Source organism: Stenella coeruleoalba (genome assembly GCF_951394435.1).
Source record: "Stenella coeruleoalba genome assembly, chromosome: 5".
NCBI lineage: Eukaryota > Metazoa > Chordata > Mammalia > Artiodactyla > Delphinidae > Stenella > Stenella coeruleoalba.
The window spans coordinates 32,305,129-32,330,985 of NC_137150.1; the positions used below are offsets into that span (position 1 = coordinate 32,305,129).

Genomic DNA, 25,857 nt, shown 5'->3' on the forward strand with positions numbered 1-25,857 from the left:
GGCCCAGCCACTCCGCGGCATGTGGGATCTTCCCGGACCGGGACACGAACCCGCGTCCCCTGCATCGGCAGGCGGACTCTCAACCACTGCGCCACCAGGGAAGCCCCTGGCATATCTTTTTGAAGAATGAAGTTGAGAGATGAAATTACAATCAAATGTTCTGACAAATTCAGACAATCATTAACTACTTCAACTTTAAACAACACAGTATAAATTTAAGGAAACACATAGCACCTCATGATTCCTTAAGTGCTTCCAGTGACTACAGAGTCTGCCATTGTTCCTCCTAGTCAACAAGTACTATGAGCATTCCAGAAGCAGGGGTTGCACCCTATATATTCTAAGTGGAAGCTTGGGACAGTCTTAAACTCAGAATCTCCTCACACCAGTCCACACTGGTACAGTATTTTCAGAGTCTGCAAAGCCCTCCCAGAAATACCTTTTCAGTAAATCCTCTCAACCCCATGAAGTATTATCCCCATTTTAGAGGTCAGTACAATGAAAGCTAGAATGGTGGTGATTTTCATCCACCTCGTGTTTGCTTAGTATCTATTATGTGTTAGGCAGCCTGCTGACTGAGGATGGCCCCTGCTTTTGAGGAGTTTTCCGTTCAGCGGGAGAGACAGAAATTGTAAGAGGAAGCACAGGGTGCTCAGCGCTTTGAGAGACGCACACACAGGGCGCTGTGAGAAACAAGGAACTCCTCCTGGGATGTACGAAATTCTTGCCAGTTGAGGTACTAAGGGCATGGGGGGTGTGGGGGTGGAAGCGTGTGGGAAGAGGGGCTGGCTGAAGGGACGGCACGCACAAAGACTCACAGGGAAAATGTGTTGCCTCTGAGGAAGGACATTTATTCACTGCTCTTTGAACTGAGCACCTCCAAGTGCTGGGCTTGTGTGGAGAGATGAGGGCCCCACCAGACTGCCAAGTCCTTCCCCTCAAGGAGCTTAATTCTAAAGGCAGAATAGACAATAAAAACGTAAATCAAGTAACAAAATGACTGCAGAGTGGCGAGTGCTATGAAGGAAATAACCCAGGGCAGGGAGCGAGAGGAGCTGGGAGAAGCGGGTTTTGGAGACAGCAGTCAGGGAGGCTTTGGAGAAAGCGCCTATGGCAGGCACGGTGAGAGAAAGGGACACCAGGTAAACGGCAAGTGCAGCAACCCTCACAGGTTACAGCTGGCAGCACTCGAGAGGCAGAAAGGAGGCCAGCGCGGCTGGAGCACGAGGGAAGGACGATGATGCCGCGGGTGACAGAGGCGGGCACCGGGTACTGAGGGCCTCGTAGGCGACGACAAGCAATTCAGATTTAAACTGAGAGCAGTAAGGAGCCTTTGAGGGCTTGACGGTGTTTAACTTACATTTCTAAAGGGTATCTCCGGAGGCGCTGTGGAGAATGAATTAGTGGGGTCAAGAGTAGGAGTCGTCGTACCAATTAGGAGGCTACTGCCAGAACCTAGGTGAGTGACTGGTCGGCAGCCGTGAGAAGGAGAGAAATGGTTGGACCTGAGATAGGCGGCAGCATGGAGAGGACCTCCCGATGGCTTGGATACAGACGTGTGGGTAGGAAGGAATTAAGTATAACTCCTAGCAATCGGCACACATGACGCTGTCCTGACACGGAACCTAAGCAAGAGGGAGAATCGGGAGTTCTCTCTTGGAAACGTTCAACCTGAGATGCTTATCAGACATTCACGTGAAGCTATTCCATAAGCAGTTCAATATGTAAGGCAGCAGCTCTGGGGAGAGGTCAAGATCAGTTCTGAATGCAGGGGTCACTGGTCTACAGATGGTACTAAAAGCTTGAAGTTGAATGGAACAGTCTAGGGAAGAGCATGTTGAGTGAGAAAACCCACATGGAAGTCCTGGGTGGGGGGGGGGGGGGCGGGGGGGGGCTTTAGAAGAGGAAAAGCCACAAGAGTAGAATGAGATGGAGTGGCCAGTGGGCAGGAGTGTCAGGTCAAAGAAGCCAGGAGTGGAAGAGGGAGGGGCCAAGTGTGTGAAATGATGCTCAGGACTAAGGAGGTCACTGGCAACCTCTAGAGCAGGAGAGCAGTTTCAGGGAGGGAAGTGGGGATGGAGAAGGTTAGGAAGATGATGGGAACAGTCACTGCAGACAATTCTCACCAGAGGTGTCTGCATGAAGGGGAGCAAATGTATGCAGCAGTAGATAGGGAGGATATGGAACCAAGGTTTTGTTTTGCTTTAAAGAAAGAATAACAGGATGTTTCCATGCTGATGGGAAAGATCCACCAAGAGGGTCAGATCACAGAAGCCCCATCCCTGGGGGCAAGAGCCCTACACCTCACCTTCTGGTCTCTAGTCGCACATTCCAGCTCCTCTGCTGGGTCTAATCGCATGATGCTCTTGTGCCGGTGTCCTTCAGGGCGGCCAAGTTCTAAGCTCTGCTCTTCTCTCTCCTTGCCCTCCTCCTCCTCAGCTCTCCGTGGCTTCAAATGCCCCTGCACCTTGAGAGCTCCGTCTCCCCTTTAAACCTCTCCTCAGAAATGCAGATACCAAGATTTCCACCATGTGTCCCCAGGCACCCACACTAACCCAGCCCCAGGCTCCACCCCCACCTCGCTCCTCCCCCTGTGTTTTGAGCAAGAGAAGGCTTCCTGTCAAAGTCCTTCAGCCCCTTTACACACTTCGGCCCAACCTCACACATTACCAGCCCAGCTGGCTAATGAGAAGCAAAACCAGTACACCAACCTGGATCACTCTGAGTCCGAGATCCATGCTTCCACTACATACAATGCTACTGCTCTCAGAGGAAGTTCCTATAGTTACTTTATTTTCAACACGAATCATAAAATCTTTAGTTAGTCTACAGCTATTCACATTTAAGTCAGCATGAAAAAGTATCACTTTACGATAATAAATATTAACATGAGAAAAAGTCTAGCAAAGTGGTTTATTTACAGGTTATTGCTGGAAAAAGTCCTTCGAACAAACCAGTGCAGTGAAAACACCTTAGAGCTAATATCAGTTTCTCAGACTCCTCATGGCAGCTTTATTAGTACATCTCATCTTTATGGTGTCTGTATGTTCGGCCTTTCAAAGAGCCGCTACTTCACGATGACAGTAACTCTTCGGTGTTTATTTTTATTTCCAAGTTTGTGATTTTTTAAGAGGCTACTTTAGGGCTGTGAATTGTTTCACTGTCTTTTCACTCTCTCTTTTTAGTTCTTCAATATGCGCATCCAGGCGCTCTAGAATGTGATGAGACCTCAGTTCCTCCTCTTCCAAAAATCTTGTGGCTATTGAACCAAGAGGAGACAGAGGCAAGGGACGCTAGAAGAGAAACACATTTTGACACACATAAGTTGAATAGTATATTTCTAAGACACATTATTCATGATATTTTCTAACTAGCAATATTAAAAGGTGATGTTTTAAAAAATGCTTTCCTCTGAAAGCATTTGTATATCCTTCTATACCCCAGAAGAGAAATACTTAATGCCTATTATTTCAAACACACTTTTAAAATCTGAATGTTACTTTTGTTTTAAAGCATAGAAAAGCTACCTATAATAAATTAGGTATCAGTTAAAATCAATACTTTCCTTCTTCCAAATTTTGAGTCCACAGTGCCTTATCTGAAACCACTGGTTTCAGAATTTAGATTTTAGAAAGGTCACATGTACCAAGTTCAGTCAATCCTCATTTGCAGTAGTTATTTTCTATGAAAGTCATCTCAAACACTGAATTAATGAATATTGAAACACTGTTCTTATGGGAAACACACACACACACACTTCACATGGACTATAATCTTAACTCCTAAAAACAACTCATCCAGTAGATTCTATTTTCTTTATTTTACAAAAGAGAAAACATGGTTGAGAGTGTTTAGTGACCTGCCCGAGGCCACCCCACTAAAGGGTGCCAGAGTCGGGGTTCAAACCCTGTTCAACGCCAGCATCTGAGCTTCTTGCACTGCACTGTGCTGTCCCCCAGGGGCTCCATCCTCTGGGTATCTCAACTCAGCACAAGAGCTGAAACAAGAGGGCAAAGTGCCACCTTGACTGACCTCAGCTGGAAACATGCAAGTCCAGTGACTCAAATTTTGTGCACCTCTGCACACGTTCACGAATGACTGTGGAAGTGCTCATGAGTACTGCTCAGGGGTTACAGTTTAGTGAGTAGACGAATTCGCAAATACAGACACATGAGGGGTCAGAGGTAACTCCCATAATCAAACACATTGATATTTCTGAAGTAAAATGCTAAATGGGATCAATAAAGTCTATACATACTATCACATCAACTCAGTTCAGGCCAGGTGAGGTTTCAGCGCCAAATAAGTTTTGCTGACAAACTTAGGAAGAAAGTTAGTTGTCAGGACTTTTTTGGATTTCAGAAATACATATATTACATATATTTTGACAACTAAAAGAAAACCTTCCCATGGACTTGTTGGCACATTAAAAAGTCAAAAATACTGAACTTTCTCAGGTATACGACCACGGGAGGTTGATGGGAATGAATGGCCAGAGGCGAGTGCTTCAGCACAGAAGGTAAAGAAAAGATGGTGGAGTGGAGTCCTCACAGCAGCTGTGAGAACAAGGGACCAGTCCACATGGAAAGGCAGCCTCTGACACCAGGGCCACCACTGTGTGGCACCCAGTCCATGTTCTAGACACGTCAGATGCAACTCCTTCCCCCGCCTCTACCCACCTCTTTCCCTTTCCAACCGTTCCTTTTCTCCTTCCCCACTGTCTATGCCCCAGGACTATCTTGGCAGGCAGAGATATTCCTTGAACCAATCATCCCAACACAAAATTGACCCTCTCTGAAAAAGGCAGCAATGGAATTTCCCATTCAGGCTAAAAAGAAATGAATACCTATAACTTATGTTATATTTCTTAAGATGCATTTTGAAAAGTAGTCGTGGACAACAGTGTCTTCACAAGCAAAACCTTAAGACAGAAATAATTGAGGATAACAAAGGCTGCTTAAGAGAGAGAACCAGTAAGGGGGGTGGGAGGGGGAATACTGCTCCACCTTAAAATAAAAAATAAAATCAAACTAAATAAACTTAATACACTAGTAAGCTCAGCAAGTCTCCATACCGAATATATAAAGTCTTCTTGGTCATTTATACTTTCAGAAACAGTGTCAGAAAAATTGGTTTCATTTGTATCTAGCACTGAAGGCAAAGAGTGAGTTTTGCACAGAAAGTTAGAAGGCAGAGAGATGGTGGAGCAGCAAGGGCTGATCTGATGACTCGGCGGGGTGAGGCCCCAGGACACAGCCTCTACGCTATCCAACGCTTGTCCTTGCGTAGAATGAAGACCTGCTTTGTAGTGCTCAGCCTCCATCCCATCATGCTTGCGCTGGCCACTGGCTGGCCTGGATAGCAGATGAGAAAATCAAACAGATAAACATTGTAGCAACTTTCCTCTTTTAAAACATACTTGTTGTTGAAGTTCACTTAAACTCACAGGACCAGGCTAAGAAGGCTGTAATTTACCAAATGAGCAGCTGGCTCCGACCAGATGGTCCTTCCTTCACTCCGGCCCCAATCCCCGATCCCCACCGCCAGGCCCCCGCCCCCCACACACTTACAATACAGCAAGGAAGATAAGCAAGCTGCCAGGGTGACCCCGTGTGGTTGGTGCTTAGGATAGAGGGAAGCACTGTGCAGAGAGAAGGCCCTTACCTTCATCTGGGGAAGAGGTGGGAGTGGGGGTGAGGGTGTCAGCAAAGGCTCCCGGTAGGAAAACGTGTAAACCGTACCGTAGGAGCTGAAGCCAGGTGGTTTTCCACTGAATGCTGACTTCTTAGGTAACAGTCTATCATTAGTTGACCAAAAATACAAAAGAAGCTTTTTACAAAAAGCCAACTTCTACTTCTTATGGGGCAAGTGGGGCTGGAGAGGTAGGAGGCGGCATGAGGAGGCTCAGTGGAATAGGCTGCCATTTACACCTACATCCAGAAGCCTCGATGAAAGTGCTTAGAACCCCTGCACCTCTTAACCTAACAGCTTTACTTGTGCACGGTGTACTTCAGGATTAAACAGAGTCCTTTGACGAAGGTTTAATTTCTGTAAATTGGAAATTATCCTCAAAGAAATGAGAATTATATTATAAAGATATATATTTTAAATAAACTATGAAGAAATTTTACTTGAACTCCATGTTCTTGAACTCAGGTACTCTGCTGTGTGTTGGTTTAAAGATCCTGTCCTGGTTTTTTTTGCAAATCTGAGTAGAAATCTCCAGCTGAGCTTTGGTATCCATCAAATCTTTCTGTAGTTGTTGATTTTCAGACACTAATTTATTTAATGCCTCAGTATAATTCTCCTGGAGGTCTGCTAGTGAAACCTCTTTTGCCTAATAAAAAAGAATACTAGAGTCACTTACTTTATACAAGAATAACTTGTAATCTGTGATACTGCTGTTGGAAAATTACTTTCAGCTATGACTAGTTAATCTATGGCTTTACTCAGGAAAAAGTGAAGATTTGGTTTTGGTCCCCTAAAAGAGAAACAACGTTCTGTTTCTTACAGTGAATAGGGGCAGAAAACGAGGAGCACAATGGGCTTCCCTGATGTGCCAAGGAATATCCAAGGAACTGGAGGAAAGCTGGAACTAGGATGGAAGAAAGCTACGATGAGAATCAAAAACAGGGAAAAAGAAAGAAAATAGCAGCCATGGATTCTTCCTCAAGAAAGAGAACGTTGAGCTCAGTGAAATAAGTCAGAAAGAGAAATCCAGATACTGTATGTTATCACTTAGATGTGGAATCTAAAAAATAAAACCAACAAATGAATATTACAAAACAGAAACAGAACTAGTGGTTTACCAATGGGGAGAGGGGAGGGGGGGGACCAGATAGGGGTAGGGGTTTAAGAGGTACAAATGCATGTATATGTATAAATAAATAAGCCACAAGGATATATTGTACAGCACAGGGAATAAAGCCATTATTTTACAATAACTCTAAATGGGCTGTAATCTATAAAAATACTGAATCATGTTGTACACTTTAATATAATATTGTAACTATACTATACAATTATACAACTACGCTTTAACTTAAAAACAAAGCTACTGATTAAAAAAAAAAAAAAAGGAAAGAGAAGGTTGAATAGCCCCAGAACACCTGTGGAAGAAAATCAAAAGACCTATTTCAAAGAAAGAAATTTGGACATAAGGCTCTGAAAAGGAATTCTGGCTGGCAGGGACAACTTTTAAATAAACAACTCTCTGGTCTTAAAGAGTTTTACGTAATGTTGGCACCTATTCTGGTATGTGAAATAAATTTGGACATGATAAGGCAGTATTCAAGGATAAGGTAGGTATGACTACTCTGATCTGGTCTGAATTCTGTGATTATTTATTGTTCTTCAATTCTAGGTGTTTCCTGGTAATACAGTACCTAAAAAGACAGAGGTCTGGACCATTTTCTTCTAATGACAAAATATTTTCATTAGCATTCTGAAAAATTATGGTTATCTTCTTTGGAATTTAATTCGATGTTTAGCTTGGTCTTTTCTATAAAGAACTTTCCGAAAATAAGCTGGTAAACAGTGGTTTGACAAACAGAATGTACCTAGCAAAAAAATAAATCTTAAAATAAAACCATTTAACTATCTGTTCTAGCAGTGACAGTAAGTTACAAAATGCTAAAATCTCAAAAAAAAATTTGCAGGACATAGGAGTTAAACTATAAACTACTGTCAATTTTTATTTTTACTGTGGTAAATACTTTATCAGAGCTATTGCTTTTACTATTAAGATATTAGATACTTTTATTAAAAGTTATTTAGCTAAAATATTCATTTGTAAAAGTAATATCACCTTCCTCCAAGGTAAAATGCAAAACGGCACTTTCTAATAATTGTTCTTAATACGTACACCATGTTTACACTGTGTGTAACTTCAAAACCAGAGGAAGTATAAACTGCTAACAGGATTCTCCCCCGCCAGAGTCTGATTTCTGATGTCATTTAAATATACTTTTTAAAAGAAGATAATGTTTGCTTTTGCCAGGCAGGCATCTTTTAATTTTTTCTCAAATTTATTATTTTACTATCAACAATTACAGATAAATGAATGTGGAAGGTAATATAAAAAGTGCATAGCAAGCACACACCTTGCTGTGTAAAGAAAGGACATTATCACCACTGTTAGATAGAGGTTTCAGGAGAAATTAAGCTGAACAGATTCTCTGGTCATAGTCTGGCTTACGCACCCCTGAGAGTTCCCAACTATTAAATATGAATAGGTAATCACTGCATAAGATAAGATTCTGTCAATCAGCTATTGCCAAATCCTGAGCCTTCTGAAGATTCTGTGGTGCAAATCAGATTGGTTCTAGGTTTTCTCCACCACTAGCTTAGTACTGGGTTAAATCAGGGCATATAAAGTCATTTTCCTCCCTCCTTCTCTTCTTCCCTTCTTCCCTCCCTCCCTCCCTTCCTTCCTTCCTTCCTTCCATCTTCCCCCTTACAAAATGTTTAGCTGTTGTCTCCTCTCCCACTTTTTCAATCCTTGTAGGTTTGTGCTTTAAAAAAAAAAAAAAAATCCTTTCATTATAGTTTTAGAGGGATTTGGGGAGGGAGCGAGATTAGATGTGCACATTCATCTGCCACCTTAAATGATGGCATAATATTTCCTAGTATAGAAAGTCATGATTAACCATCCCTCTATAGATTAACATTTAGTTTTTTTCAAAATTTTGGATATTGCAAACAACACTGAAATGACCATTTTTATGCCTTTGCTCCTACAGGATGGGTTCTTTGGGAATGCAAACTGATACGACCTTTCTGGAAAACAATGATGATCAAAATCAGAAAAGCACATGACTCAGGACTTTATAGGCTACATGTATTTACATACAGTTTAATGGATATTGCTAAATTGCCCTCTAGAATAGCTATGTCAATTCACTTTCTCATTAACAGAGCACTGAAGAGCCTGTTCCTCTATATTCCTGCCAACACTGGCTATACTGGATTTAAAAAATCACTGTCAAGCCAATAAACAAAAGAATATTTATTTCTTTTGTTTTGATTATTAGAGGGGTGTAACTGCTTTTCTTCATTACTGGATTTTTGCATTACTTCTATGAATTATCTATTTATGTCCTTTACCCATTTTTCTACTGGATTCCAATCTTTTTATTATCTTTACAGGAAATCCTTATATATTAATATTTTATATTAACCTTTTATCTGTTAATAGATTGTTTTCCTCTAGTCTATTAGTCTTTTTTAATGGGGTCTTTTGTCATCCAGAAATTTTATATTTTTATGTTGTAAAATTCCTTATGTTGTAAAATTCTTTATGGTTTTGTGACGCTAAGAGAGTCTCACCCTCTCAAAATATTATAAAAATGGTCCCCCGTATTTTCTTTTAGCTGAAATAACGTATTCATGTAGTTTTTTGCATGTTCTGCCACCACAGCCTCCATAATCCATGAGTGTGGAACTAAAACTACTTAGGAGCAAACAGGGGCATTGTGTCACCATGAATCTTTGGAGGCACACACTCTCTGGAAATACAGAAAAAAATAATTTCTACAATCTCTGGGCATTTGACCTACATCAAGAAAAGATGGGTCAGATCAGATGGGTCATTTTGAAAATTACATAGATTTTATAACAAAATAGTTCAAGGAGCATCCACACAGTTTATAACTCACTGTAGCTGATCATGTTCTCTGATTTCACAGCAGTTTGTTTACATTTCTTATCCTCCCTACTAGATTACCCTCAACCTTGTAAAGGCAAGAATCTTACCTTAATTCATCTTTGTGTCCATTACGTTGTCTAGTAAAATACTCTGAACATAAAAGATTCTAGACTATTTGATGAAATGAACTATATCTTGTAGAAATATAACTAAAACCAAACTATTTAAAAGATCATATACTTTATAATGAAAAGATATTGTGAACACAATAATTTCAGTAATAATAATAACAGCATCAAACATTTATTGTATATTTACTAAATGCCAGACACTATGCTAAGCCCTTTACATACATTCTCCCTATTAAGAACACATTATGTATTTTATCACATACATAATATTTTTTTAAATCTTCCAATTGCTGGAGTGGAGAGTCATATTTTGCTCACTCCCATCACTGTCTTGACTTCTTTTCATTTGAGAAAGTTTTTGCAGAAGGATTGTTTCATAGTTTGATCTTAACTTTCTCTTTACAATATCAGTATTTACAAAGTGATTTCTTTAAAGGCTTGGATAGTAGAAAAACTTAAGTTTCTATTTATGTACCTCATGTAAACCCAATTCCAATTTCATCACCATTTCAGAAAGACGATGATTTTCTAACTTGAGTGACTCCAACTGAGCCAAAATCTCCTGAGAAGGGAAAAGCAAAAAACAAATAAATGTAACAAATAAATCAAGCGCATCTTATAAAATTTTTCCACATGTAATTTTCATTAGGCGAGGTCACATTCTTCATTCATATATACAAATACTTTCTGAAAGGTTGTTGAAAAGGTGTTTCAACATGAATTCATATGCATGCAATTAGAATACTATTCTAAGAAGATGAATCAGGCACTGGTAACCCCCAGCACTCCTCTTACTGGCCTCCACCTCCAGCATCCTGTGGACTGCACTCCTTTCACAAGGCAGTAAAACTTATTTTCAGTCCTCATTCTCCTTAGCTTTTCTGCTTAGCCATTCCTACTTGAAAAGATTCCTTCCTTCCCTGCCTTCCTACTTCCTTTGTGAAAACTACCTGATTTCCTTCCTTATTGCTACTTTTCTTTTTAGCTCCATTCCAACACCTTTTTACCCTAAATGAGTAGATACCTAAGTTTGGTGCAAGTCTCTCCTCTTCATACTCTATGCCTTCTCGCTATAATAGCAAAGTCTCTCAGGGTTTCAAATGCCAACTTCATGCAAAGATTTCCACAACTAAATGTCTTACCTTGATTTTAATCTTGAACTCCAGGCCTTCTGTGGAATTGACTACTAGATATTTCCATATGGAAGTCCAGCCTTTATCTCAAACCAGTGTCCCAGCTTGCCCATTTTATGTACCCTTTATACAAACTCATTATCCTCCTCAAACCTGCTCCCTATCTTTTCTGTATTTCACTAAAGAGCATCACTTCCTATTCAGTTGCCCAAGCCAGAATCCTGAGGGACATCTTCTCCTAACTCTGTCTAACTCATTCTCCTGGTCCAATCAAATACAAAGCCCAGTCGATTTTCTCCAGAATGCATCCATTTCCCTCTGCCTCCCTGGCGCAGTGCTCGGGCCACAGTCTCGCTGCTGTGACAGCATCCGAGTCTCTTTGCCTCCTCACTTATTCTCCACACGACAACCACAGAGACCTTTTACTCCTGCACAGGGTGGGCAGGCCCTTCAGGAGCAGGTCACTGCTTTCCAGTCTCATCCCTGACCACTCGCCCTGTCTGAACTCTGGTCTGTCACAGCGAACGTGGCACAGCCTTAATACACACCCTACACGCCACAGAGAGGGTCTCTTCACTTGTCTCATCTACTCTCACCTCCCACCAATCTCCACTAGACTGCTTGTTAACCAGCCTACCCTTAGCCTGAAGAAGAGGGCTAATAAAAATTTACTAAATTAACTACTATGGAATATACCTTTAATAAATTGAATCTTCAAAAACAAACTTCAGGGGCTTCCCTGGTGGCACAGTTGTTGGGAATCCACCTGCCAATGCAGGGGACATGGGTTCGAGCCCTGGTCCGGGAAGATCTAACATGCCGCAGAGCAACTAAGCCCATGCGCCACAACTACTCAGCCTGAGCTCTAGAGCCCGCAAGCCACAACTACTGAGCCCGTGTGCCACAACTACTGAAGCCCACACGCCTAGAGCCTGTGCTCTGCAACAAGAGAAGCCACTGCAATGAGAAGCCCGCGCACTGCAATGAAGAGTAGCCCCCGCTCACCACAACTAGAGAAAGCCTGCACACAGCAACAAAGACACAATGCAGCCAAAAATAAATAAATTTAAAAAACAAAGTTCAAATAAAGAGAATTTTTGTTCTAGTTTCACCTTGTGCTCTACTGCTTTTTCTTCTGCCTTTTGCATCTCTGCTTTGAGTTGCTTCTCCATGTCAGAGGAAGAACTTTTGGTGGAAGCAATAGTGATATCTCGCTGATGTAACTCTCGAGTTAGCTGAGAGATCTCCATCTTCATTCCCTCTAGTACAGAACTGTAACTCTGTTCAGCCTGCAAAATCTGTTCTTTCAACTACAAAGAAATAGAAGGCATTAAAAATTAAGAGAAGACATGTTAGATAGAAAAATATAATAATAAAGCAATTTTTACCTTACCTCAAGACATGAATTTTTCCCTGATTAAATCTGCAGAAAATTAGCAATTTACCAAGCTGCATATCTGTACTGAAGGTCAGGTGGTTATACCCACAATTACCTATTAGATTTCAAAACAGGGAGAGATGCCTTACTCAAATGCTGAGAACCAGTATCAAAGTCGAAGCCACATTGTTTAGAGGACAGCACCTGTCACCTTCATTCTTTTTCTAATTGCAAATCTAAAAATTTTGCTTATATAGTTTCCTGGTCCACAGAAGACAACAGAAAGGCAAGAGGAAGAAAGGGGCTAGAAGTAATCTCAAAGAAGTAATAAAAAATATGAGTCAACAAACAGGACAGCCAGGGCCCACTAACATAGAGACAAACTCTGCACACTTCAAATGCCAATGAGGATATAACTACCCACAGCACAGAAGAGAATACACATCCATCACCACCTTTGGTCAGTAAGAAAATATTAAATGCCAGCTCATATAATATGTTCATGTGCTTGTGCAAGCAAGAAGGTGCGTAGCTTCTAGAAAACTTTTCATCAAGGCACATTTAAAATAACGTTGTAGAGTTCAAAGGGGCAGGCTTCAACTCTCTTGAAAATACTTACACGGCATCCCTGGGGATGACACAGAAAGACACTCTCCTAAGCACCTTCCAGGTACTCTCTACTCGTGAGCATCAAATGGCCTCTGGGTTACATTTTTCTCTCATTAAAAATAATTCCTGTAACCTCTCAACCCACAGCTCAGTCCATAAACACAAAGGGCTTTGCGATCCCAGGCATGCGGACCTTTACCTTCTTAATCTCTGCCCTGTACTCATTGTTATGCACTTCCATCTTCTTTAGTTCTTCATATTTTTCCATTAGCTCTTGGCTCAGCTGTTTACATGTCGTACTCACAGATTCCAAGCTGTATGACAAAATTAAGGTCACATATTTAAAATAAAACAAAACCCTGAAACCCACAAATTGAGTTATCTAACCTTACCTTCTTGATGTCCAAGAAATACCCTTAAACATCACCTCCCACCCCAAAATAAAACTCATTTCTGATTTCCTTATCACTGGAGGCAGCTAAATCCAATTCACACTTCTGGAGATACTTTTGAGTTCTGTGTTTACCTATATTCTTTCTCTCTGCTTAGAATATTACTGGTTACAAAATTCTCAAGATTATAGCAACTTAGGTAGTTTTTTTCTCTCTAGTTGTATAGGAGCTGCATCATAATCTCAGTCTTCACCAACTTAATTACAATCCCATCCTACACACAGCTGCCAAAAGAATCTTCTTCAAAGAGTTTCCAACTTGTCACCCTTACTTAAGAATCAATCACTCATCAGATACAAGAACCTCAGGGGCACCATACCTCTCTTATCTCACAGCTCATATCTACTAATAAAGTCTTTTTGCCGCTAAATTGCTAGGCTTTACTGTCTGCCATGTGCCATTTGCTAAGCCTGACTTCTTGTCTCTTCACACACCATCCCCTTGACCACACAGCACCTTCCCCTCCTACCAGGCAATGGATAGTCAACACCCTTTCAAGAGTCAGATCAACATTTACCTGGATAGAGCCACACTGACCCTCATTCCTTAATTACCTTAAAAACAGTCTATTTTCAATTGTTAGAGCTTGAATGTAGACATTTTCTAGAATTTTCACTTTAAATTGCTCTTAGGTCCTTTAATGTGCATATTATGTTTCTCGAACCACAAATTCTATGATTAAAATAATGTCTTTTACTTCTTACCTCCCTCTAACCTTGCCCACCATACCCTTATGCCCTGCATCATTTGGTTCCAGACTGTTCAATACAGGCTTAATAACTATCTAGGTTGTTTCACCCACACAGCCAACTTACCAGATAAGCTATCGTTCAAAAATACCATCTCTACAATACAACAACACAGAAACAATCACTTAAATTCCTACAGTTCCTGTTTCAGGGAATATTCTGTTCAAACTGAACAACACAAATAAGCTGTCTAAAAGGGTTCATTTTTCTACTTGCCTTTTGATACAGAAAAATAATTTTGAAAGTCTTTGTTTTACTACTGAACACTGGTATTTGTATCCATTTATTCCAACTTTACCTATTTCTAAAAATCCTAGAATGCTTATTTATTTGGTACTTAGAATGTGACTACAGTGTGTCAAACATTGAGGTAGAGCGAGAAGAAAATCAGATAATCTTGTCCTATCTACAGATGGGAAAATCGAGGCCTAAAGAGACTAAAGTGTACCAGGTCACAATGCAAGAGGCAGTGTGTCAGAAACAAGAGGCAAGCCTTCAGGGCCTGCTGAGAGCACAGCAAAACATGTAAAAGATCACTAAAAAGTCTATCAATGGAAAATCAGGATAAAAAATGTAAATATTAGTTCTAATGTCAATAAGAATACTAAGCTTTTACTTTATTCAATCTAAAGTATGCAAATATACCTCAGTAATGACAACTAAGAATATCTTAAGTATTCCAAGGTGAGAAAGAAATAAAGCAAAAACTCTGTGTGTGTATGCATGTATATTTAATATGTAAAGAAAATATTTAGTGGTTTGCAAAAACAGAAATAAAAGATATATTACTTAAAGATAGGACAAAAAACTTATTACTGTACTTAAAAGGGTAAAACAGCAATTTTTTGGTTATCTGTTTGCCTAAAGGCTAACAGTTTATTTTATTTTTATCTTCTACACAGCAGAAAATACTACTTTACAAATGACCATGATTTACATTTAAACAAAATATCAAACTCTTCCCAATCAGCAAGTTCAGCGGGATGATAAAAAAATTCACAGTATGGTGATACAAGTGAGCTGGGCATGGTATAGCGTAAGTCAGGATTCAATCAACACACTAGGAAATATCAACAGCATTTCAGCACAGAAGGAAGGAGCACCATGTGTCCAGGGAGATCTTCCCAAGAGCAGCTCCAGTGATGTGGCTGGTAGAGGGGAAAGGCTGCCTAACTGAAGGCCTTCTGCACAGGAGAAATGTGAAGATGTACAGTCAGTCAATAGAGACACCTCTTTTGAAGAATTTGGTTTTAAAGGACAGCAGACAAATACAGAAAGAACTTGACAGGGGTATAGAATTAAAGGAGGATTTTCATTTTTTTCCCAAGATGAGGAATATTAAAACATATTTTATACTAGTGGAAATGATTTAGCAGAGATTAAAAACTTGATGATGTAAAAGAGAAAAGGAGAAGCTGTAGAATCAGTATGTAAGTGGAGTCTTCGGAGCACAGACATCATCCACTGATTCATTCACTCTAACAGATTAAGGACACAGACAGATTGCAGGCTGACTGGTAGGTTTGGTGGTAAGAATATTAGGAAGTTCTCCTTTAACTGAGATTTACAGTTCTCCTTTAATCTCAATGAAATAAGAAGTTAGGCCATTTGTGAATGATAGAGAGGAAAAAATTTTTTCACTTGTTATATTAGCTTACTTTATCAATATGATGATTGAAAATAGTTTCTAACAATTTGAGTGTTTCTGAAATGTATGTAATTACGTACCTGACTTCCAGACGAGTCACTTCTGCCTGCAGAAGTTCTTCACTAGTGTGGGTAAAATCCAGTCGGGAGAGCACATTCTCTAAGTCTCCCTGCCCTTGAGAGGCATACCTCCTTTCTGCCTGAGACTCCTCCAGTGACCTATGGGAAGACACAGAAGGACTGTTAAACGCCTTGTATCTTTGCAAACAAAAGCAACACACAGCCAGTTCATATTTCCCAACTCTTTTTGGTAATGAAACTCTTCAGAACTCTTCAGTTTGTTTCCTGATTTACGAAAAAACAAAACAAAACAAAAAACTGGGCGAGTAAAGAGGCAGAGATGATGCTTCTAAAAAAGTCAGCAACAGTCTACTCCTTTCTCAACTGGGATTTGGCCTGTTTTTCAAGGGAAAAAGACAAAATGGCAAAATTCACCTTGTTGACACTTGATACCTTGAGTCAAAGAAACTGAAAAGTTATAGACAAAAACAGAAATGTGCACCAGACTTAAATTATAAACTTCAGAGCAACAATTCATACATAGAAGCAGAATTAACTTTAGGAATTTTTTAAAGGGCTATCTCAATAGCTGGCTTATTGATGATAAGCAGCTACTAAACATGACCTGTTCTACCAAGGAAGGGAGGCCTCCCAGGAGACGTAGACTGTAATTCCTTTCACGTTTGCAGTTTTGGCAAGGGTATGGATTGACAAAAGGGTTCCTCACTTTCTAAACATCAGAGTCTCTTGGTTAGGGAACTCAAACTGTAGGCAGAAAAACTAATCATACAATACTTTCTAAAGATATAAAAATTTAACTCAGAAATTAACACTGAATAAGAAAACCCATAATATGATCAAACACAAAATTATGACTATGCAATATTAAAAATGGTGCTTAATGCTAAACCACCCCGTGGCTAAGATTAATAATATTTAAGATTAAATATACCTTATGGTCTCTACTGTGTGTTGAGTGTCAGTTGCCTTTAATTTTGCTTGTAGCTTCTCCTTTTGTATTCTTGTCTCACACATGAAATTTTCTTGAGTCTGAAGAGCTGCCTTCAATTCTCTCTTTTCTTCTTGCAGAACCTGCAAAAATACTCAGAAAAAAAGTCAGATGTTATTAAATTTTTCTATTTCATGAGAAAACGTAGCCAGGGAATCAAACTGTAAGTTATCTAACAGGCACCATATTAATAAGGCCTGTTATTAATATCTGATCCTGTTATTAAATCAATATATATTGGCTACAGAGTAGGGAAGAAACCATAGATTTTGGAACCTAGTTCCAGGTTCATTAGTCTCTCTTAAAACACACATTTCCTCAGTTACAGTATATTACAATTTAAAAACATACCTCTAACAGTTTTTCAGATTCCCTCAATTTTTCTTCTTTTTGCTGCTGGTCTTGCATAATAGTCATATTGGTTCCAACCAAGTCATTGACCCTCATGGTGAGGCGCTCTATTTCCAACTCATTGGCACAGATGGTGTCATTGGCCCGCTCCAGCTTACTGCTCAGGTGCTGAATTTCCGATTGGCTGGACAGCTCCACAGACTCTAATTTTTGTTTCCGATTGGCAAGCTGAGCCTAGAAACACACAAATTAACAACTGGTAAAAGTGAAAAGGTAAAAGAATAATCAATGAATAAGGAAAACTAAAATGAAACTGAGTTTTACTTCCATAAATACATATAGCATTAGCTCATTAAAAATATATAATCCATTCATGATAAAAAAAATTTCCATGATAAAAACTAGGAATAGAGGGGAACTTTCTCAATTTGGTAAAGACGATCTACAGAAACCTTACAGCTAACATTATACTTAAAGGGGGGAAACTTGATACTTTCCCACTAAGATCAGGTACAAGGCAAGGATGTCTCCTCACACCACTCCTTTTCAGTGTCACACTGGATATCCTTGTCAATGCAATAAGGCAAGAAAAGGAAATAAAAGGTATACAGATCAGAAAAGAAGTCATAAAACTGTCTTTGTCCACAGATAACATGATCATCTATGTAGAAAATCTGAAAGAATCAACCAAAAAAAAAAAAAATCTCCTGGAGTTAGTAAGCAATTATAGCAAGGTTGCAGGATATAAGGTTAATATATAAAAGTCAATCACTTTCCTATATGTCAACAATAAACATGTGGAATTTAAATTAAAAACACAATACTATGGGCTTCCCTGGTGGCGCAGTGGTTGAGAGTCCACCTGCCGATGCAGGGGACGCGGGTTCGTGCCCCAGTCTGGGAAGATCCCGCATGCCGCAGAGCGGCTGGGCCCATGAGCCATGGCCACTGAGCCTGCGCGTCCAGAGACTGTGCTCCGCAACGGAGAGGTCACAACAGTGATAGGCCCGCATACTGCCAAAAAAAAAAAAAAAAAACCCCCACAATACTATTTATAGTAACACCTAAATAAATCACTTAAGTATAAATCTAACAAAATATGTACAAGCTCTATATGAGCAAAACTACAAAACTCTGATGAATGAAATTTAAAAAACTAAATAAATGAGATATTCCATGTTCATGGAAAGAATCAATCCTGTCAAGATGTCAGTTCTTCCCAATATTATCTATGAATTCAACACAATCCCAATCAAAACATCAAGTTATTTTATGGATATCAACAAATTACAGTTTACATGCAGAGGCAAAGACTAAGAATAGCCAATACAATATCAAAAGAGAAGAACAAAGTTGGATGACTGATGTTACCTAACTTCAAGATTTACTATAAAGCTACAGTAATCAAGACAGTGTAGTACTGGCAAAAGAACAGACAAATAGATTACTGTAACAGAATACAGAGCCCAGAAATAGACCTTTATAAATATAGTCAACTGATCTTTGATAAAAGAGCAAAGGTGATACAATGGAGCAAAGATAGTCTCTTCAACAAATGGTGCTGGAATAACTGGACATCCACATGCAAAAAAATGAATCCAGACAAAGGCCTTACACTCTCCACAAAAATTAACTAAAATGGATCATAGACATAAATGTAAAATGAAAACTATAAAACACTTAGAAGACAGCATAGGAGACAACATAGATGACTTTGGGGACAGTAGGAGATAGAGGACCTACTGAGGTAGGAGACAGATGGACCCCTGGGCTGGACAGCTGGTGTCTGCAAGTGAAGTAAAATTGAAGCTTTGTTCTCACCCAGCCACTCCAAGGACAAAGCTAGTGGCAAAAGCTGAGCTCTGCTGAAGTAAAAAGATGACCAGTCCTGAGGTCAAGGAAAACTTCCCTGTCTGCATATGTGCAGGAAGGCTCCTTGGGGGTCCAAAAGAGAGGGGGCACCACCCCATAATAAGTGTGGACATATCCCCACAGGCCTCTGCAGTGGGATCCATCTTTGCAAAAAGTTGCGCACGCATCTTGGGGAGGGTCCTAGGACCAGTCAGGTGTGAAAAAAGAAACAAGATAACTGGCCAAAGGTAAACAAAGACCTGGAAGAACTGTCCTACATAAAGGATTTAAATCAACTCTTTACTGCACTCCTCCTCATTAGACAGGACGCACATACTCTTTCTCTCTGGGTGTGTATTTATGCCTAACTTCTGACTTACTGCACTCCTCATTCAGGATGACCGCACTCCTCTCCTGGTGTGTATTTCTGCCTTGCTTCTGTCTTAAATAAACTGCTTCTCTGTGTGCTCTCCCACATGATATGCTGTTTCTCTAATAATAAACTTTGTACCTGTTTTTACAGTTTTTGCCTCCTTGAAACATTCTTGCCTTCAATGGGGGTTACAGCCAGGGCACAATGCTTCTAGCCTCTAGTCCCTGGTGGTCTAGCAGCTAGGATTCCTGGTTTTCATCCAGACTACCTAGGTTCAATTCCTGGCCAGGAAACTAAGATCTCTCTTCAGGACCGCTCACCGCTATCTCTCCGAGATCAGTATCTTTATAGACACAACACCAAAGACACAATCCCTGAAAGAAATAACTGATAAGCTGAAATTCATTAAAATTGAAAACTTTTACTCTGTGAAAGACAATGTCAAGAGATTGAGAAGAAAAGCCAGGTCTGGGAGAAAATATTTGCAAAAGACACACCTGATAAAAGGACTGTTATATAACATATAAAAAGAACTCTTAAAATTCAACAAGAAAACAAACAACTCCATTAAAAAATAGGCCAAAGACTTGAATACAGATGGCAAACAAATATTATATATGAAAAGATGATCTATATCATATGTCACCAAGGAAACGTAAATTAAAACAACAATTACATATCTATTAGAATGGCCAAAATCTGGAACACTGATAATAGTAAATTCTGGCGAGGATAAGGAACAACAGGAACTCTCATTCATTGCTGGTGAGAATGCAAAATGTTACAGCCATTTTGGAAGACGGTCTGATGTTTTCTTACAAAACATATTCTTACCATATAATCCAGCAATTGTGTTTCTTTGCATTTACCCAAAGAAGTTTGAAAATGTATGTCCACACAAAAACCTGAATATGGATGTTTAAAGCAGTTTTATTCATAATTGCCAAAACTTGAAAGCAACCAAGTACGTGTGGGGATAAGTAAACTATGCTATAACCAGACAATGGAATATTATTCAATGCTAAAAAGAAATAAGCTATCAAGCCATGAAAACACATGAAGGAGTCTTAAACGCATATTACTAAGTGAAAGAAACCAGTCTGAAAAGGCTACATACTGTATGATTCCAACTATACAACATTCTGGAAAAGGGAAAACAATAGAGAAAATAAAAAGATCAGTGATTATGGGGAGGGTAGGCAGGGGAGTGATGAATAGGCAGAGCACAGAGGAAATTTATGGCAGTGAAAATAATCTGTATGATATTATAATGATGGATATGTTTATGGATGGATGGAGAAGAGACGCTGCCTACCTACTGAAAAGACAGCTGCATTATTCTACCTACTTGTACAGAAGTTTAACTATATCCATGACTCATCATATAGGAAAACTGGATTTATCTCTTATTTAAAACATAGGAAAAAGGAACTATAGTGCCTTATTTTATTTCTTACAGAAGTGCAGAAATTAAAATTTTTTAAAAGTCACTAAATCACTTAAATTTCCAGGTCAAATTTTCCTCTCTCCCCACCGCCAAACATGTTTCATGTAGTTAATTATTGTGTTTTAACATCCTTTTCATGAAAATCACACACATTCCAATGATTCAAATTGACCACAAAAATGTTTACCTGTGTGAGGAAAGGAGTGGGGAGAAGAGAATTGTAGAATTTTGTTCCTTCAGGAAAAAGGTGTGTGGAGGGGAGGAAGGATTTGTTCCGTCATCAACTTTTGGACACTCCCTGAGCTAAAAGACTCAACTAAATATAGTGAATCTCAAAGTTTCCTTCTATGCTTTATCTACTGAGTTACATACCAATAAGACCATTTTAGCAACTGTCTCATGGACCTGCAGTACATAGCTCCTAGAACTTGGATGATTTTTTAGGCTATGTATCCCAGCTATACTGTTTTTTAGCTCCCAACTTTCTAGTTTTCAGAAATTTTAATCCAGCATCCTGAAAAGTACTTCATCTTCACGCTGAAGATAGGCATAAATCATTTGTGTAAGTAAAACTTCCCTTATTCTAAATATTTTTAAAAGGTAAAGCAGGGCTCCCCTGGTGGCACACTGGTTGAGAGTCCGCCTGTCGATGCAGGGGACACGGGTTCGTGCCCCGGTCCGGGAGGATCCCACATGCCGCAGAGCGGCTGGGCCCGTGAGCCATGGCCGCTGAGCCTGCGCGTCCGGAGCCTGTGCTCCGCAACGGGAGAGGCCACAACAGTGAGAGGCCCGCGTACCGCAAAAAAAAAGGTAAAGCACACAATTTTATTTTTAGAAATTTAAGTGGAAATGTCTCTGGGAAATCTATCTGCTGTGGATTTAAGGATTTTATTGTGAATAGTACAGGGCCAAAATCCTATATTGTGGGCGCATAAAGTAGACGCTCAACAATGCCCATAAGCCAGAAAAAGGGTGGGAGGAGAAAGGCAAAGAGGCAGATAAATAGTGTTTATATAAATTACAGATCCAAGATTCCAGCACAAAGATTCAAAAAAATTTTATCAGATTCCTGCAACAGTGTGAAAAAAGAACATCAAATAGGTTTAAATGCACAAGAATAACTGCCAGGATGCAACTGTCTCCAAACTTTTAAAATACAATATAAACTACCCACCCCCAACAAGGGGAAATCTTACATAGAATTCTGTACAGAATATATAACTGAAGACATTGGATGAGGATGATAAGAAAGAGCCCAACATGCTGAACCTCCCCAACCCTACTTTAAACTGCACAGCAGCCCTGGGGCTTGACAGAACATAGCTAGAAAACCACTGTTCAACTGGACGCTCCGGATGAAAAACAATACATAACTGCAAAACACTAGCATTGTCTTTTTAACACTGTTAACAGCTATTTAACATTATTCAGTTCAGATCTGTGACCTTAAAGTAAACTGGTATTGACGTTATAGTTTAAGCTATAGTTTAACCAGCTGGCCAAGATTTGATACTTAAAAACTAAACAACTAGTTTTGCAGCATCAAGAACATAGCTTTCTTTTTTTTTTTAAACATCTTTATTGGAGTATAATTGCTTTACAACGGTGTGTTAGTTTCTGCTGTATAATAAAGTGAATCTGCTATATCCACATATACCCTCCCTCTTGCATCTCCTTCCCAACCTCCCTATCCCACCCTCTAAGTGGTCTCAAAGCACCTAGCTGATCTCCCTGTGCTATGCGGCTGCTTCCCATTAGCTATCTATTTTACATTTGGTAGTGTATAGATGTCAATGCCACTCTCTCACTGCGTCACAGCTTACCATTCCCCCTCCCCATGTCAAGTCCATTCTCTATGTCTGTGTCTTTAATTCTGATCTGCCCCTATGTTCTTCAGAACCTTTTTTTTTTTTTTTTAGATTCCATATATATGTGTTAGCATTTCTCTTTCTGACTTACTTCAGTCTGTGTGACAGATTCTAGGTCCAACCACCTCACTACAAATAACTCAATTTTGTTTCTTTTTATGGCTGAGTAATATTGCATTGTGTATATGTGCCACATCTTCTTTATCCATTCATCTGTCGATGGACACTGGGGATGCTTCCATGTCCTGGCTACTGTAAATAGTGCTGCAATGAACATTGTGGTACATGACTCTTTTTGAATTATGGTTTTTTCAGGGTATATGCCCAGTAGTGGGATTGCTGGGTCATACAGTAGTTCTATTTTTAGTTTTTTAAGGAAACTCCATACTGTTCTCCATAGTGGCTGTATCAATTTACATTCCCACCAACAGTGCAAGAGGGTTCCCTTTTCTCCACACCCTCTCCAGCATTTATTGTTTGTAGACTTTTTGATGATGGCCATTCTGACCGGTGTGACATGATACCTCGTGGTTTGGATTTGCACTTCTCTAATGATTAGTGATGTTGAGCATCCTTTCATGTGTTTGTGGGCAATCTGTATATCTTCTTTGGAGAAATGTCTATTTAGGTCTTCTGCCCATTTTTGGATTGGGTTGTTTGTTTTTTTGTTATTGAGCTGCATGAGCTGCTTGTATATTTTGGAGATTAATCCTTTGTCAGTTGCTTCGTTTGCAAATATTTTCTCCCATTTTGAGGGTAGCCTTTTCGTCTTGTTTATGGTTTCCTTTGCTGTGCAAAAGCTTTTAAGTTTCATTTGGTCCCATTTGTTTATTTTTGGTTTTATTTCCCTTTCTCTAGGAGGTGGGTCAAAAAGGATCTTGCTGTGATTTATGTCACAGAGTGTTCTGCCTATGTTTTCCTCTAAGAGTTTTATAGTGTCTGGCCTTACATTTAGGTCTCTAATCCATTTTGAGTTTATTTTTGTGTATGGTGTTAGGGAATGTTCTAATTTCATTCTTTTACATGTAGCTGTCCAGTTTTCCCAGCACCACTTATTGAAGAGGCTGTCTTTTCTCCATTGTATATTCTTGCTTCCTTTATCAAAGATAAGGTGACCACACGTGAGTGGGTTTATCTCTGGGCTTTCTATCCTGTTCCATTGATCTATATTTCTGTTTTTGTGCCAGTACCATACTGTCTTGATTACTGTAGCTTTGTAGTATAGTCTGAAGTCCGGGAGCCTGTTTCCTCCAGCTATGTTTTTCTTTCTCAAGATTGCTTTGGCTATTCGGGGTCTTTAGTGTTTCCATGCAAATTGTGAAATTTTTTGTTCTAGAAGAACATAACATAGGTTTATTTTTTTCTTTATGTTTTTAAACTGAAGTATAGTTGACATACAATATTATGTTAGTTTCAGGCTTACAACATAGTGATTCTACACATATACATTACATATTGATCTCCATGATAAGCCTAGTAGCCATATATCACTATACAAAGTTATTACAATATTATAGACTATATTCCCTATGCTGCACATTTCATCCCCATGACTTAATTATTTTATAACTGGAAGTCTGTACCTCTTAATTCCCTTAGCCTATTTTGCCCAACTCCCCAATCCCAAACCCATGGCAACTACAGTTGTTCTCTGTATCTATGAGTCTGTCTCTGTTTTGTTGTTTGTTTCGTCTTTTAGATTCCACATGTAAGTGAGGTCATATGGAATTTGTCTTTGTCTTATTTCACTTAGAGTAGTACTCTCTAGGTTCATCCATGTTGTTGCAAATGGTAAAAATTTCATTCTTTTTCATGACTAATATTCCACTGTATACATATACCACATCTTGTTTATCCATTCATCTATCACTGGGCACTTAAGTTGCTTCTATATCTTGGCTACTGTGAATAATGCTGCAATGAATAGAGGGGTGCATATATCTTTTTGATTTTTGGCGGGGGGGGGAATGCCCAGAAGTGTAATTGCTAGGTCATATGGTAGTTCTATTTTTAATTTTTGAGGAATCTCCATGCTGCTCTCCGTAGTGGCTGCACCAATTTACATTCCCACCAACAGTGCTTGAGGGTTCCCTTTTCTCCACATCCTCACCAACACTTGTTATTTGTTACCTTTTTGATAATAGCCAGTCTGACAGGTGTGAGGTGGTATCTCAGTGTGGTTTTAATTTGCATTTCCTTGATGATTAGTGATGCTGAGCATCTTTTCTCATGTCTGTTGGCCATCTGTATGTCTTCTCTGGAAAAATGTCTATTCAGGTCCTCTGCCAATTTTTTACTCAAGTTGTTTTTTGATGTTGAGCTGTTTAAGTTCTTTGTATATTTTGGATATTAACTTCTTATCAAATAAATCATTTGCAAATATGTTCTCCCATTCAGTAGTCTACCTTTTCATTTTGTTGATAGTTTCCTTTGCTCTTCAAAGACATTTTAGTTTGATATAGTCCCACTTGTTTATCTTTGCTGTTGTTTTCCTTGCCTGAGGACACAGATCCAAAAGACTACTGCTAAGAACGATGTCAAAGAACATATTGTCTATGTTTTCTTCTAGGAGTTTTATGCTTTCAGGTCTCACATTTAAGCCTTTAATCCATTTTGAGTTTATTTTTGTACAGGGTATAAGAAAGTGATCCAGTTTCGTTCTTTTGCCTATAGATGTATAGTTTTCCCAACACCATTTACTGAAGAGACTGTCTTTTCCCCATTGTATATTCTTGGCTCCCTTGTCATAAATTAATTGACCATATAAGCGTGGGTTTATTTCTGGACTCTCTATTCTGGTGCATTGATCTATGTGTCTGTTTTTGTGCCAGTACCATATAGTTTTTGTTTTTGTTTTTGTTTTTTGCGGTACACGGGCCTCTCACTATTGTAGCCTCTCCCGTTGCGGAGCACAGGCTCCGGACACGCAGGCTCAGTGGCCATGGCTCACGGGCCCAGCTGCTCCACGGCATGTGGGATCCTCCCAGACCGGGGCACGAACCCGTGTCCCCTGCATCGGCAGGCGGACTATCAACCACTGCACCACCAGGGAAGCCCCACATAGTTTTGATTACTATAGACTTATAGTATAGTTTGAAATCAGGGAATATGACACCTCCAGCTTTACTCTTCTTTCTTAAGATTGCTTTAACT

General features: G+C 39.6%; 1 protein-coding gene across 5 annotated transcripts in view; it reads right to left on the reverse strand.

The window, feature by feature from the left end:
• Positions 1–2,771: 2,771 nt before the first annotated feature.
• CEP63 (centrosomal protein 63) overlaps positions 2,772–25,857 on the reverse strand; it is a 73,537-nt gene continuing 50,451 nt past the window's right edge. For 4 of the 5 annotated variants that reach the window (XM_079921828.1, XM_079921826.1, XM_079921827.1 and 1 more), the window contains exons 7-15: positions 17,166–17,399; positions 16,758–16,897; positions 15,827–15,964; positions 13,097–13,211; positions 12,023–12,220; positions 10,253–10,339; positions 6,132–6,337; positions 5,075–5,354; positions 2,772–3,293 (exon numbers count right to left, since the gene is read on the reverse strand). In XM_079921828.1, coding sequence (XP_079777954.1) covers positions 3,135–3,293; positions 5,075–5,354; positions 6,132–6,337; positions 10,253–10,339; positions 12,023–12,220; positions 13,097–13,211; positions 15,827–15,964; positions 16,758–16,897; positions 17,166–17,399 — 1,557 coding nt within the window. In that variant the 3' untranslated portion in view covers positions 2,772–3,134. The remainder of the gene's footprint in view (positions 3,294–5,074; positions 5,355–6,131; positions 6,338–10,252; positions 10,340–12,022; positions 12,221–13,096; positions 13,212–15,826; positions 15,965–16,757; positions 16,898–17,165; positions 17,400–25,857) is intronic. The other variant, XM_079921830.1, reaches the window with a different exon arrangement.